At 38.1% G+C, this 16,143-nt stretch overlaps 1 protein-coding gene across 3 annotated transcripts in view; it reads left to right on the top strand.

Annotated features, from left to right (window-relative positions):
• CADM2 (cell adhesion molecule 2) overlaps positions 1-16,143 on the top strand; it is a 571,723-nt gene that overhangs the window by 368,011 nt on the left and 187,569 nt on the right. For 2 of the 3 annotated variants that reach the window (XM_059493330.1, XM_059493328.1), the window contains exon 2: positions 6,973-6,999. The exons of the other annotated variant lie outside the window; for it this stretch is intronic. In XM_059493330.1, the coding sequence (XP_059349313.1) occupies positions 6,973-6,999 (27 nt within the window). The remainder of the gene's footprint in view (positions 1-6,972; positions 7,000-16,143) is intronic. 3 annotated transcript variants of the gene reach the window in all.

The raw sequence follows: 16,143 nt of genomic DNA, 5'->3' as shown, positions 1-16,143 counted from the left end.
CAATGAAGTGCTACTCGGAAAACTTATCTGGAGGAAGTTTAGATTACTTTTAAGCATACAACAGGAATAATAAATCTTCAGGTTTGCAAAGAGTTACATTTAAGCAGTATGCATTCTGTAATTTGCACTCCTGGAAGGTGTGAGAAGGAGGAAGGAATTGTACCAGTCTCCTACATGTAATGGTTAGGTTATATAAGAGCAAAACAATTTACTGTTGAGAGAGACAGCTGGGCACTGAAAGAGGTGATCTGGAGAGCTTCTGAAGTCCCCATCACCAAAGGTTTTAACACTATATTAGGCAATCTGTAAGGAGGGGTCCAAAGATAAGTCATGATGCTTCAAACCACAGGATGCAGTGGCTGACATCCTCAGAATCCTTCCCATTTGCGTTTTTGTCCCCTTTTCCAGTTGTATCTTCAAGACTATTTTATGATTCTGAGGGAAATTACCTGATGTCATTTTGGAACTTGTGTTGTAGATACAATGATGCAGAGAGAGAGCACAGAATAAATAGAATAATGGAAGGTCATGTGTTTGAATTCTATTTAGTTACATATTCATGACTGCACAGTTTTTTAATGGTTATATACACAAAGAGAGGAAGGCTTATCTAGGAATATATGGATTCTGGTTATATATGCAAATGCCACCATGTGATTTTTTAGGAATTTCCATGAGAATATTGTGCAAAACTTATGTATAAAAATTATATTCACTATAAAATGCAAAGTCATAGCAATAAAGGAAAGATCAGAAAATTAGAAGCCAACAAATATAGATCCCATGTTTTTGTGTCATCTGTTGGCCACTCTTTGAGGGGCAATGTCTTCCTGAGCAGCAGTGTCTTCCTGAGTTCAGGAGACTCAAATTCCCATCATGAATTTCAGGTGGTGGTGGTGGTTTGTTTCTCCTTCAGTGGCTTTTGGGAAATGATGGTTCTCAAAAGGAGGATGGGAAGGATTCTGCATTGCCGCACCTGTGGGTATCTTCGTTTGAATGGGTCTCTAGTCAGTGAGAGCCCAATAATTTGCATTATTTTCTGGAGGAAATGACCCTGCTAAGGTCTTCTGTCACACAGAGGAGCTTTTCCAGTCAGAGATTCAGAGCTGGCATTTAGGTGACCTAAATGATCAGTGATAATCCGTCTGTTTATCCAAAGGGAAAAAATGCAGTTGTTGTCATCATCATCATCATGCTAAAATGAAAAAGAAAATTCTAAATGTCAGTAGTGTAAAAATAAGTAGTTTTTTTGGCGGTTTTTTTTGTTTGTTTTTTTTTTGGTTTTTTTTTGTTTTTTTAAGTAATCTGAATTACATGTTGGATGTGTTGGAGAACTGGGCTGTGTGGTTGTTGTTGTTGTTTCCTCCTACTTTGTGGAGTTGGGAATGTTTATTTATGGTGCTTCTCTGATCATTTTTCATGATCCTAAAAGATTTTAAGGCTGGAGTAAAAATACAGATGAATAAATGCATCCATGTGACTTGTAATGTATTAATTTTTTATTGAAGAATAGAGGTCCTCTAGAATTGCTGGAACTGTGGGTTATTGAATTTGGGAGAAAATCAAGGCAATGTACTTCATGAATGTGACTTTCATCTCGTTTTTCTTGAATAGAGTATTAACTCATTATAAAATTGAAATATTTTACTGTTGATGAAATGAGATGAAATGAGAACAAGACTGACCTCAATCCTTTCACTTTACTTTTTATTTCCCCTTATTTTTTGAAATAAAAAGGTTAGCTGGATATCTGGCGGAAATGCTTTTTCCCTTTTTTTATTTTATTGAGCTATTGAAGTAATTGGACGGATGTGGTTTTCTCCAAAGACAAAAGACAAAACTACAAATCGAATAATAAATCACATATAAGAGAAAAATAAAATAAAAGCTATATCAAATCTGTCTAAAAGTGTCTACAAAATTGAACAGTGTGGAGCGGCTGAGTGTGGAGAAAATATTGAACAACTTGTAGCCACCATTTATCAAAGAATGTAATTTAACAATTGTTGGCATACAAAAAGCAAGAAGTCAGAAAGATGTATCACAGAAAATAAAGCACAATATATTATTGATATTTGAAAGCAAGGGTATATTAGGGTTTTTGAAATTTGAATCTAAGTTTTTACATTCAGGCAATGATTTTTTAAAAGATCCTTTTGGCAGCACAGCTACAGCAGGATTACTTTTCTGATTTAAAAATGCCCTAAAAGCATTTGTTCTGTGAAATTTAGCTGTACAGTTTGCCTCCCCTTTCCAGATCTCTCATAGTGGTACTCCCCTGACATCACTGACCTTGAATTCTTGCTGTTCTGTGATGCCCTCACTCACAGACCTTTCCCTGGTGGCCAGTCCTTTTGTTTTACATATGCTGTGACCACAAGAGCCTTGAAAAATACAATACTGTTTAACCTTACTAGAGAAAATAGAGGAGATTTATTTCTCGGCCTTACCTAGAAATCTAATAGCTCTGTCATGCCTTTCAACCTGACTTCTGATAATTTGGTCTTTGTTCCTACTGTAGTGGTTTTGCTTTGCTAAGTTGAGATTTCTTGGCCAATGCACCAATTATTGTGGTGGGCTCAGTGCTGGCTAAACTCCATTGCACCCACTAGAATTTATTTATTCATTTCCTGGTGTGAGATAGGACTGGGAGGAAGGCAAAGCAGGCTCAAAACTTTAGAAGAGGATTAAGAACGGTTTATTAGCATTACCTAAAAGAAAGAATAATAAGAATCAGCATAAAACCTTTAGAACACTTCTCCTCCCCTCTACAACCTTTTCTTTCCCACTAACAGTGTACAGAAAAAATTCAGTCAGCTTATCACTTCTAGAATAGTCTTTTTTTGGTTCACTTAAGGAGAGGATTTCCTCTTGTCAGTTTATGGAGACTTCTCCACAAGAAAACAGTTCTCTCATGGTTTCAATTTCCACAAATAACAGCTGCCCAGGTACCTGTAATTGTGAAATCCCTCCCATCTTTCACAGTTTTCTCACAGCTGTGTTTATGGGCCATGTCAAGTTATGGGGTACAATTTTAAAGATGAGCTGTTCAAGAGCAAATGTTTTCTTTATCTCTGAGATCATCTTCATCTCTGAGAACAGAGATCTTCTTCTCTCCCTGGGGGCAGAAGGGTCTTCATCACTCTTCTCTCTCTCTCTCTCTCTGTTCAAACTTCTCATGAGATCACATCTCCTGCAACATCTGCTTACTTTAGCATGGAGGCCTTTGCTCATATCTACAATTTTAACACTTCATCACCCTCTACTTTCAATGAGTTACAAGGAAAAGGAATCTGATATATTAATTACATTCTTCTTGATAGCTTTTCTAGAGGATTTCAGCCCAAAAATAAAGGCATCTCTTTGTCCCTCCTATCTGCAACTTGACTCTTTCTTCGCTGACCTTGGTGTCTTCATGTTGTTCCTCTCCATGTTCTCACTCTGTCCTTTTCTCTCAACAGAGGGAGGATTGAAGGTCTATAAATGTTTCTCTGCATTGAGAGAGTTAATATCTTGCCTGCAGATTGTTGTGTCTGAGATGGGAGCAGGGCCAGCCTTGTAACCTGCTCTCAGGCAGAAAGGAAAAGAGAGCTTCCTAGGGTTTTTTTCATCTTTTACATAGAGGCATGTCCAGTTTTCTCAGTGGTTTAACAGATTGTCAATTCTCAAAGCTAATATCTTATGGGTTTTTTGTCAGATGCAGAGGAAACTGAGAGCAGCTTCTCTTAGTCACTTCCGTGAATGGCTCCACTGCATAACCAGCACACCTGCTTTATCTTTATTTCTTCCCTGGTCTTCAAAAATTTTCCTGAAGTTCTAAAAAGGTGACAGGTCACAGTTTTCTGTAGTATGCCTTCCTGTCCAGAATAATTTTCCTAAGAAAGACAAGACAGAGTCACTAAAGAAAAGTGCCCTTAAAAATGTCCTTTTTTTTTTTACAGATATCCCTGAACACAGGGAAATATCAGATGGCATTCCTTTTTATCCATTTATTGATTGGCTTTTTAATTTAGACCAAGAAGGTATGCCAGACATATACAGCAGATTTTAGGTTGTGTTATGCCCAAAAATAATTACTGGCCAGTCTAAAACAATTTGATTTGTATTACAGAAGTCTCAAATCAGTGTCCTGAGATAGCAATATATACATATACTACTTTAAGGTGAGGTAGACTCACTGCCTTGAAGAGTTTTATTTTTTGTCAGGAAGCAAGGAAGTCTAGGTGGGTAAAAAGAGAATGTGTTATGTGAAATGTGGATAAATCGTCTGACTTGCTTAAGATTTAAAGCAAAAGTGGATTCTTTGACTGTTATGTTGTTTTTTGAAACCTACGGTCTTTTGTCACTGACATGGAGCATAAAAAGCTGAGTTTTCCCATATCTGATGCTCCAGCCAAAATCTCAGCTTCTCAACTTCCCTCTGCTAAATTTCAGTCTTGATGATGCTCTTTCAAAGCATTTGTCTATGCTTGTCTTCTATGGCTTTTCATGTAATAATAAGGGATGGGTAAAATTTTTCAAACATAATGTATATAGGTTGAAAATTGTCTTCTTTTTACAGTGTGACAAGGTGAGTAAAAAGGGAAGAGAGAAAAGTTCTTACAACTTTGAAAAAAGAAAAACTTACCTCAATGATAGCAATGAAAGGGAATTTTCCTTCATGCTAAGTATCAGAAAGATGGAAACAGCTGTAGCTAGTTGCCTTCTGTGGGCAGAATTATACTTTGTAAGACCATTTTCATCTAATTTGCCTGTTGTGTAGTTTGAACTTTATGAATTGACTTGTAATTGGACCATGCTGTCAATGGGAAAATTTACAAGTATTGAACATGACATTTTTGAGAAGGTTACTGTCATCTGGTCCTCTATTAGTGGGTTTGCAGAGAGTTATAATTGGCCTAACAAGCCTAGTAACCTGTCCTACTTCCAATTATAATGTACAATTTCATTTAATACTTTTCTTTATTTACTGATAGGTAATAATTCTCTGTCTAGTGCACATGCTCCAAAATAAAGTTGTCTCATCATGGAATGTGTGGGTTCTTTTAATATACATGCATATGTGTGTCCATACACATAAATTATATCACTTACATATGCCTATAACTGTGTGTATATATATTCTGAGGAGTTTAAGTACATATATTTTTTAATATATGTGTTTATATATACAAAAACATATTTTTTTTATTCTGTTTAATTAAATACAAAGTCTCCTGTGTCTTTTAAATTTCTGGCAGGGACAGGGAGATAGTGTTTTCTCCAGACCTTTGTTAAGTTTATGTGATTATTCTGACTAGAAGTGATAATACATTCATGTAGATGTAATTCTTGGGACTGGAAAAAAAGGGGGAAGTGTAATAAAATGAACAGGTTGATGAACTCAGTGCATTCATTATCAACTTTGATTTGCATGAAGGAGAAACTGCTCAATTCTTATAAAATTAGAATGGCATCATTAATTTTGTTTACTACACAAGCAATTTTTAGCATGTGTAAGATTTACGGGCAGTTTGCAGGTGAATACTTCTTATTAAACAGCCCTATGGAAAGAGTTCTGCAGAAGCATCTGCGCTCGTTGTACCTCCCCAAAGCAGAATTTTTTTGTGGTGTTTTCACTGCAAGGAGAATGTTGAAAAGTCGCAATGGTGAACTTGGAAATAAAGGAGGGATCAGTGAAAAAATCTAAAACAAGAAAGGTAGCTAGGGAACTGATATTTTGATGCATTCATAAAGTTAAAAATTTCAGCTTTTCAACCATGTCTTCATATATAGCAACTTGGTCTTCACTGCTATGCACTACTCGCTCATTTTAGTAAAGACTGACTGGTTAGACACCAGACTAAAAACAAGAAGCAAATCAAGCAGACAAGCCTTTTAGATATAACCAAGAGAAGCAAAGCTTCCAGAAAAGGGTTTGGTCTTTCTCCTTTTCTTTCATGTCTTTTGGTCTCAGGCATAGCTGTCTTTGCCTTGTTAATGTAGTTCTGCCCTACAAGGAGGGCCAGCAGAAGAATAATTACATATTTTGGGGTTTTTTTCATGGCGATGCTCTTGAATTAATGCCTTTTCAGAGTGTGCTTGAGAACTTAGAGAGGTTTGGATGGCATCTTTTGGACTAATTTAATTCATTACCAGAGTGATTCTATTCTAACTTTGAATTCTGAGTAATATTTTAACAACTTTCTTCTTGAGCCTCAGAAAACGATGGTTCTGTTTATTTTGGTGACAGTGTGTTCGTTAGCGAAACATTTTAAGCTACAATGTTTGTTTTTGTTACCCTGGTGGGCATGAAATACTACCAGCATGAAACTGTGTGGATTCAGGATACCCAAGGAAGGCTGTAATGTCTGTCCCTATTTTCTGTGAGTTTGAACATTGGTTACTGTTGGTTCAAATATCATCGTTCTTTTTGGTTTGCATGTTCCGTTAGGGTGCAAGAACAATCTGAAGTTAGAGGTTTCAATGAAGAAAAATAGTGATCGTATAGCAGATTGTAAATCATTGGAGTATCTGCAGATTAACTGTTGCTTATTTGCATTACCTTCACAGAAAAATGATGTTTTAAGAAATATGAGCAAGGGGATCACATAAGATTTAGGTTTGAAGAATGTACTTTTGGCAAGCCAAGTGGTGCTTTAAGTTTTAGAATTCACTAATGTGTGTGCATGTGTTCTCACCTACTTGTAACTAATGATCCGTGCTTTTTCTGCAATCTTCACTGTGCTTTTTTGAGTGTGTATTCTGGTGTATTTTCCAACTTCTCAATGCAGGGTTTCTGACAGAATCATAGATCTGAACTCTCTCAGAGCACAGCAGTGTCTCTAATAAATAGGTCAAATAATCTTAGAAATGGTGTTTGTTAGCCTTGAATCGATAGTGATGAAGTTTCTCTGTGTTCTTGCTTGCTCAAACTTCTGTCTAATCTATCTTTGTTCTCTTCTTCTTGTGCAATCTTTTCCTTGCTTCCAGTGGCTGCTACAAAGAACAAAGCTAGAGGTGAGTTTCTGCCTGCACCCTTCAATTTGCATTGCATGGTTCTGCAGCCCACGCATTTTCTCCCAAGGTTGTTTCTGCTCCTCCAAACAAAGAAAAATGTCTTTAGGTCCTATGGTATGCCAGATTAGTTCTTTACAATTCTGAATTTACACCTAAATGCATTGTTTATCAATCAGCACTGCTCATGCTGTATTTTGTTAATTGCTTTAATTTGGGAAGTTTTCAGGAAAAAGATAAAACTAAGTGCATTGTAGTTAGATTTCTGACTTTCATTATAGTAATGTAGGGATATTGATGGCATTTTAATCGAAATGAAGATATTGCATAAAAATGCTCATAAATATGTAAATGTAATTTATATTTTTTATCTCTAGCCATAGTCATAAATATCTGAACAGAGAACAATGAACTCCTAAGTGTCTCCTAAGCATTTCCTGTCTTTTCACACTAGTATAAATGATCATCACTGTTCCTGATAGCATACCAATATATAGAAAGGCATACTATGATATCTGCAGAGATTTATGGCTTCAGAGCAGCAAGGTGATTGCCACAAATCAGTGTGACAAAGAAGGAAACCTTTCAGAACTAATCATGTAAGGTCAGCAGTGCTGTAAACCATTCCCTGAATTTCAACGAAGCAGTGATGTAGCAAATGTAACCTGAGGGGTGTATTCTGACTTACAGATACACATAAATCAGTGCATTCATGTTTATATATACAGATGCATGTGCATTTATATGTATGAACATATATATTTGCATAGAAAATCAAGAGAATATGTATTTTACTATCATTTTTATATTAATTCTGGTAAATAAATTTGAGTTGTCTGATTATTAAACACCAAATTTTAAGGCAACAATCTCTGCTAGTTTACATGTATTTTGGAAGTCAAGATTCACAAGGTTTGCAAAATTCAATTCCATACATTGCTTAGCTTGAGGTTGTAGAACAGTAATAATAATCAAAGAAAATACAGTTGAGAGTGTTTATGCATTAGAATAATTAAACCAATAATTAAAATACAGCTCAGGTTTGTATTTTTGTTTTAAACCCTTGCATGGCTTTTTGTAACATCTTTTTCTCAGAAACTTTGCATGCATTGGGTGACATGAATGAGGGGAGTGAACAAAATCAAGTTCATCTATTTGCCTATGCATGCTTTAAAATTTGCTTTACTCCTTTCTGTACTGTTATGTATTCAGCTGTGGTGCTGTGTAACAGTGGTCAAGACTTTGAGACCTTCATAATTAACGAAAAAAAGCCCAAACCAAGGCAACATCCACAGAAGGGACTTTTCAGCACAAATGAACACAATCTCATCAGTATTCAGTGATTAGCTGATACTCCCATATATTGCCATTAAATCAGAAATTGCCCTGGAGGCACAGGAATTGTAGGATGAGTCAGAATTACTCACGCGTACCACTCATCTGTGAGCATTAACACACCCTTATTTCAGAAGTGCACATGCATAGTGAATGCACAGCTGAAGCTCTGTATCCTGAAAGAGGTTTGACACTGTGATCTGGTTATCTTTGGAGATCTCTTGCTCAGCTGCACAGTGCCTTCAAGAAGTCCTCGGCTTTTCCTTTGGAGCTGAACAGCCCTGTGAATGAAAGCACCCAATATCCACAAGGAATTCAGTCCTGCAACAGCTCTGTCTTTTACCAAAAGCATAGGATCTGTTTTATGATCTCCTGTGGTGGAAGACATGAAGTAGATGATGACTTACTGCTTTCCTCATTACTCTGTCTAACCAGTAAAGAAAGGTCTGTTCCTCCTTTTCAAGTCTAACACTTAACTGGAAAACAGTTCTCTAATACACCACTGGAAACATCAATTCACAACTAAGAGAATTCTCAGGAGGAGTTTCTCTTTTGGCACTTATAATATGAAATCCAGCAGTCCTTTATGTCTTTGTTCTCATGTATGGGTCTTCATCTTTCCTTTCTAAAAGTCTGGAATTTGTGCTGCCATTTTCAGCAAGGTACAGTTGACCTCATGCATACCCTAAGATCTGAGAGTTCCAGAGCCCATTATTAAATGATATTCTATGGGATCACCTGTCTTTTGTTTGTGCATTGTTAGCATGGCAAAACTCCTGCTGGTCTCCACTTCCCTCCCCCTCCTTGTGGCATTGTCTGTAAGCTGAACAACAGAGCCTTTGCTCTCAAACATTGAATTCAATGCTATTTCCTGAAGTATTTTCTCAGTCTTTGTCAAAGACTGCTTGTATTAAGTGCTGTAAAGCAGCTGTTGAACTCTCTACTTTAGCCTTGCATTGAGGCACTTAGAATCAATCTAGGTTGGAAGGTCATCTGGTCTGCAGGTCATTTGGACTGAGCTACCCTGTAAGTAAAACCCACTTAAATCTGTTTGCTCACAGCCTTCCAGTCAAATTGAAGTATCTCAAGGATTTCACAGCTCCAGGATAGATTTTGCACTATGATTGCTTGATTTTACCATGGTTTTCTCGGTTATACTTTTGATGACCTAGAAGAAGCTGCATGAAGTTTGTTGGGTTTTTTTGGTTGGTTGGTTGGTTGGTTTTTTTGTGGTAAATACTTTGATTTTGCACAGGCCGGATCTTCTTAAAGTAATGGAATGGTGTGCCCAGGGAGGTGGTAGAGTCACCTCCCTGGATCTGTTTAAAAAAAGACTGGATGTGGCACTTGGTGCCATGGCTGAGTTGAGGTGTCAGGGAACAGGTTGGACTCAATGACCTTGAAGGTCTCTTCCAACCTTGTGATTCTGTGATTCCTTTGGAATCCTGGACAGATGCTGCCACAGGATGCTTATGGGCAGAATACTTGGAACATTTCGAGGAAATCTAGTTCAGAAGGGTTTGGAAGGGTGAGGAGAGGGCAAAATGAAACATGAAAAAGGATTTATGGCACTTAATTTGGTGAAGCAGAAACTGAAAATGCCGCCTGAAAATCTCAGGCTATCAGAGGTTTCTTCAGTGCATGAATATTTAGAGGACCATTTCTTAATGCACCAGATGAGAATTGTTTGACTTGATCTCTATAAATGAACATTTCCTCTAGCAGAGCACATGTTTGAAGACTGCCTTGACCTTTTAAGGAGCGTTATTGCGACAATTTTGGGTCAATATTCTTGCAGATCTCTTCTGGCAGCCGTTAACAATGGTTTCCATCCTGGATGGTCTTACCAGATCTGCTAATGATCTGTGAATTTTCAGCCAGCAAGTGGAAGAGAGGGCCAAATGTCTTCATTCAAATGTAATTAGTTGAGAAATGGAGTTCTGTGCTCCTCATTTTCACTTCTTTGATACACTTGGTTGCTGGCCAATGAGCATGACCCAGGATGAGGACAAGGACTTAGATCTGTTTTACAGACTCTCTATGTCCAATTCTCATCAATTTAACCCAGGCCTCATAAGGCCTGTACTGCCCGATCGTCCATCCCATCTTCTAAACAGAGAACATATAGCAAATGTATAGCAAATCCCATTCCCTGTTCCTAACCCTAAATGGGATTTTTGACTGTTTTCATCAAGAATAATGTTTGCTTGTGCATAATCTGTGGCATGTCTCTTATTTTGTTGTTCTCCACAAGACTATTGATCTGTCTGTACAACGCCCTCATGTCGAAGTGCTCTCCACACCACTGGTGTGCCATCTTGTTGCTGTTTGTGATGATCTTCTTGCTTGTGAATTCCTCAAAGGCAGGAATTCCATTTACAGGGACCTTATGTGGATAGCAGTCAGTCAGCTGGAGCAGCTCACAGAACAGGAGCCAGCCATAGCAGTCATCCATGACTGCTCTGTCTTTGTTTTCCCCATCACTGCCCTCCCTCCATTTTCCCGCCATTCTCCTTGGGCCTTGTGGGGCTGTGACCGCCTGGGGAGCGGCCCAACGGCTCTTGCCTCACCCTGGTGGGCCAATCAGCACATAGGCTTCAGTTTCAAAATTGCGGTTGCTGGCCAATCAGGAGTCTCAGATCTCTGAGGCCAGGCGCCCACTTGACGTTGGCCTCAGGGAACTCTCGCGCGATTTCCGCCATTTTAGTTCCAGCCTTCATGGCGGCAACTGCTCCTGTGAGGGCGCTCTGGTGCCCTCAGCCCACAGAGACCCCCTACCTGGCAAAACACGTCACGTTCTTTGCTGCAATTGTGCTTGTTGTCTTCATGGGACCGACAGGCAACTTCCAGGTGAGCTTGGGAAACACGTTTTCAGTGCTATCAGTCTTTCTTTTTTCTTCAGGTGCATGTAGCCTCGAGGCTATGATGCCTCACAGCCTCATTTCCAGCTGTGCGGAAGTGTGCTCTGAGGGCTTCAAGACTCTTCATGGCCTGGTAGTCTGCTTTGGTTGGCTTATTTAGAGTAAAAACCCACTTACATGAGGGATGGGGGTGGCATGGGACACCTTTGGCGTCGGGACACCAATGGCTTCACAGTTGGAGGACGTGAGGCCTTTGGATTTCGGCATTAGGCCTCTGTCCCAAAGTGGACATTGAGCAGCACTGCAGCAGAGAAGGCGATGTGTTTTGCTAGTGTTTAATAACAGTGGCATCTGTTTTTAAGTGTTATTTTCAGGTCTATCCCAAACCTCCTGAAGTTAGGCAATTGGCTTTTAACCCTTCAAAGTATAAATCAGTGTTTCTGATAATTTTGGTTGTGGTGTTTGTTGTTGTGTTTTTTGGTTTTTTCCTTTGATGGCACTTTTCATTGTTGTTGACGATGACTATGGCAACTTTTTATAAAGAAAAAAAATTAAAAGGCCAACTTTTCTTGCAAGGGGGAAAGCAAACCCTCCAGAAAGATCTCTTATCACCTTGTTCAGAAGTACATTTCTTTCTCTTCCTAAGTCTTCTCTGGCCCACAGATTAGAAATGATGACGTTTCCCAAGAAGATTCCTAAGTCCCCAAGAAGAGATTTCTTGCAGAGGGGAAGTTGTGACTGCTTTTATTTTGTAAGATTCATACTGTCCAATCTTTATAAAAACCTGGTGGATTGGTAGCTATTTCTGACATGCTTCTTTCTCCCATTTTAGCTGTGTATGAAGCTCTATTTTTAATTTTTTTCTCAGGGGCAATCCCATTCATATCATAGTGCCACTGCTTCTCATAGCAAAGTTCTGTTGTTGTACCCACACAATGCTCTATTCTTTCTCAAAAACTGGCATGAAATCTGTATTTCTGATGGTTTTAGGGGGGGTCCTTTTATGGGGAGATACCGTCAAACTTATTTTTCTATTTTAGTATTACAGTTTTAAGTACTGTAAGTACCTTGAAATCTATCTCACTTGCCTCACAAGTTGGGTATAACAGGACTGTTTTTGGTAGCCTGGTGGATATCCAGGGGATTTTTGAGTTGTGACTCTTTGTTGACTTGTATTGCATCTGTATCCTAAAGAACCTCTCTCTATTTTTGAGAACCGTGGGAAAACATTTTTGTTCTTTCAGTCATCTCTTCTACAAATTAACAAGTATATTGCTTCTACCTTACTTTTAAAAGAAGAGACTGATTGTCTTTCAGAAACATAAGATTAAATTTAGCTTTAACAATGCTACTTAAGGTTTACATCTCAGTCTGTAATATAAATCATCCTAGCAGTCGATGCACTGTCTAAAAGCATCTTATCCAGGAGGCAAAGATCACTCTGGACTTTATTCACTTGATTTGCTTTGTTTGTTCTCATTACGTCAATGAAATTGGTATCAGCTTATTTGAAGCTTAAGTCAGGAGGGATTGTGTGAAGAGTCTTGAACCAACACACTCTGTTGCTGCCTGGATAGTTGTGCAATTCCTCACGTTGTCTTTTAGTTAAGAATCAATTCTTTTTCACTGGAGCTCACCAGATCATCATTGGTCATGTTCTACCCAGCCATGTTTGATTTTCTCACATTATATGATAAAGTTTAATGTGTATGTTCTACATAAGTATATTTGTAAATATATAGGTAAAGAAGAGGTTTCATTCATACCAGAGTTTTGACTGAAAACCATGCAAACCAGGAGAAATTGTGTTGGCCAGAACTGGTCAACACAATTGCAAGACCTACAGGGTCTAAACCTACCAGTTTAAGTCCTCTCTTTAGGACATGTAATTAGCTAATTAGCCAAGCATATTTCTCATGCAGACAGTTATCATAGAATTAAGTCAGTAACACAGCAGCTCTCCATGTAAGGAGCAGAATGAAATAAATGTACACAGAGAGACCCAAAAAATACTATTTTTCTTGTTTGTATTATCTTCACAAAGTTCTCAGCTATTCAGTTACTGACATTAGTTAGGAATCAGCTTTCCTGGTGCTCTTTTTCCCCCCTTTTTTCTTTTTTTTTTTCTTTTTTTTGGTTGAGGAATAGCTAACTCAGTGTATCATCTGCAAAAATGACACTCTGCAACATATGATGGCAAAAGTTGCCAACAAGTGGAAGTGTATAGATGTTGGAAGTGTGAATCCAATCTAGAGCCTGGGGAAACTCCATAAATCAGTAGTTTGGAAGTGCATTTATTTATGGTTATAAGCTTTCACCCCTGAGACAAGTAGAAATAAAAACCTGTCATATTCCACCCTTACTACAAGGTCATTACAAAAAGCTTGCCAAGACTGTTGTAGTAGCATAGCAGGATTTGAAACCTGATTGAAATTTTTCAGATATTCCAGTGCTATTGAAGTAGAGGAGCTCTGCTTTGTAAAATCTTGTGATGTTTTTATTCAAAGTACAGTTTTGACTTCTAAAGGTAGAATTTTCATATGTCACTTAAAGGTATTAAAAGCACCTTTAGTATTTGTAAGTGATTGTACTTTCAGAGAGAATAACAAAGGGAATGTAGCCTTTATAACCATCCCTTTACTGTCTCTTTGGTATTTCCTCCCCTGTAGTTTAGTCACTGCTTCCAGCTTACAAAGGCTGTGCTTTCCTCCGAGGAGTAAATTCTGTCCACTGGTTAAACTTGTGAGGCTGAAAGATACGGATTTCGGTTCTCCTCCATGATTTCTTATGGAAGTTAAGGGTCAGAGTTTTCTCATATTCAGCATTTCTGATGAGGAAGAAAGTGGTGATGTAGAACCAAAATTCATGCTTGTCTTTGAAGACAGTCCACAGAGAAACAAAAAGCCAGAAAAGTTTGGAAGTGAAAAAGTTTTTAAAATGGTCATGTAAAGAGTGCAGAGGGACTGTGAAGGATTAAATTTAAATTTTTGTTGGGTCTTGTTGAATGGTTTTTTTTAATATTCTCTTGAATGCAAAATTCACATACGATCAAGACACTAGATGATTTCATGGTTCAGCTTTCCATTAGATAATGTAAGACTTTATAATTATGTCTCAAAAAATCACACGAATTTACTTCTTATATCATATATGTACCATTTGTCCTAGAATTTGGGAGAGAAACCAGTTGCCTGAGTTCTGATACCTTCCTGTCCTTTTCTCTTCTCTACAAACTCCAGCAGTGATCCTCAGGGGGAAAAGCTGGAATCATAATGATGATAATAGTTCTAACAAAGTTGCTGACTGCTCTTTACTCTTTGTAATTATACTATGGAAATACTTGGCCCTGACATCTGTAAGATCTTTCCAATGTTGAGAGAGCTGACATTTCCACATGATGTCAAGTGTATGCAGTCAAAATCCTCACCATTGTTGTTTCTGTCAGAATTATTTTGCCATTCAAGTTCCCAAGTCCTGCTACATAATAAGGAGACCAAAAAAATATGAATCAGTTTTTAATTTTTTACATGGAGCAGCTCTGGAAGCAGCAGTTTGAGCCTATGTGTCCTCTTGACTGCTTTTAATGCATTTTATTCTGTTTTCCAGAACAGATGCAAAAACCCAGTATTAACAGTTGTGATCATATATCATTCACTAGAGTTGCAGGTTATTATGGAGTAGAACTGCTCTTACAGCACTGAAATAGCACAGGAAGGTACAATCCCCCCCTGAAGTGAGATTTGTAGGGGCAGGCTATTGCTGTAACATGTCCTTTTTATTTGAGAGGCATCTACACTGAGCCGATGTGTCAGTCCTTTATTGACTAAATGTTTTTTTTTAGTCAGTGCAGAAGAATTTGGGATGGAATAAGGACAATGTCTGCTTTCATGCTTGTGAAGTGCCACACAGCTCTGGGAGAGGGACTCTGGGAGGATGCTCCATTCTGAGGTGGACCTGGTTACCATTGACTAGAGCATTTTGTCAGTTCTTATTCCCCAGGTTTCAGATAGGCCACTCTTCCCTCCACAATGGTTAATACAAATTCTGATTGCCTTTTTTATTTTTTCAGTTTGTCTGTGCTCATTTGGGTGTTAAGCATGGGGGACTGTCAAAAGCAGTGTATTAGGAGAGCTTGCCATACTTGAATAGAGCTCTGCTGGAAATGTGGTTGCTTTATTTGCTATTTGAATGGATGTGCTGCTGTAAATCTGGTCATGGTTTTGAGCATTGAGCCCTTATGACTCTCTGCAAAGCATTTCCAAAGGCAGCACATTGCATTTCAGACACATATTGCTGTGTGCTGGCTCAGTTAAGTAATTTGTCAGATTCCAGTCAGACAAAACACTTTGCTTCAGAGTCTAGGCTGTTGATTTAGGCACAATCAGAAGGATGTAGTGAGTTCCCAAGATGCTTTCATCATATTTTCTACGTCCTGTGGAATTGTTGGGCATCAGTGCCTAATATCTGGCAGTTGGTTGGAGCTGCTGCTCTGAGGCAGGTTGTCAACTTCTTTGGCCTAAATATCTAATTTTCTCAACTTCTCTTAAAGTTTGAGATTTTTTTTTCAAAATTTCATATAGGGAAAAAGGATAATAATAATTACATCAGGTAATAATTCTGAAATACAGCAGAAAAGATAACAGTTGGTGAACAGGTTAAACCCATGATTTTTATTTTTCTGAAGATATAGACACTTTCTAAAATACAGACTTTTCTTTCAGGCTTGGTTTTGTTCCATGTGCTTTTATAACAAAAAGAAGTGAAAAAAAGCACTTTAAGCATAAGGAATTTTTTCCTCAAATTGTCTTTTGAAAACCAGAGGACTTATAATGATTCTCCACATTAGGTCAGATCTCAAGATTTGTTCCTTAGATCTCTGTATGGGATCAGATCTTCAGAGAATTTGTTTTACCTTAGTGGTCAGTGAAACACACGGTGTTTAAATGGCTGA

Source organism: Ammospiza nelsoni, chromosome 2 (genome assembly GCF_027579445.1).
Source record: "Ammospiza nelsoni isolate bAmmNel1 chromosome 2, bAmmNel1.pri, whole genome shotgun sequence".
Classification (NCBI taxonomy): domain Eukaryota; kingdom Metazoa; phylum Chordata; class Aves; order Passeriformes; family Passerellidae; genus Ammospiza; species Ammospiza nelsoni.
The sequence above is the reverse complement of the archived record's forward strand: the minus strand, read 5'-3'. Positions and strand labels throughout refer to the sequence as shown.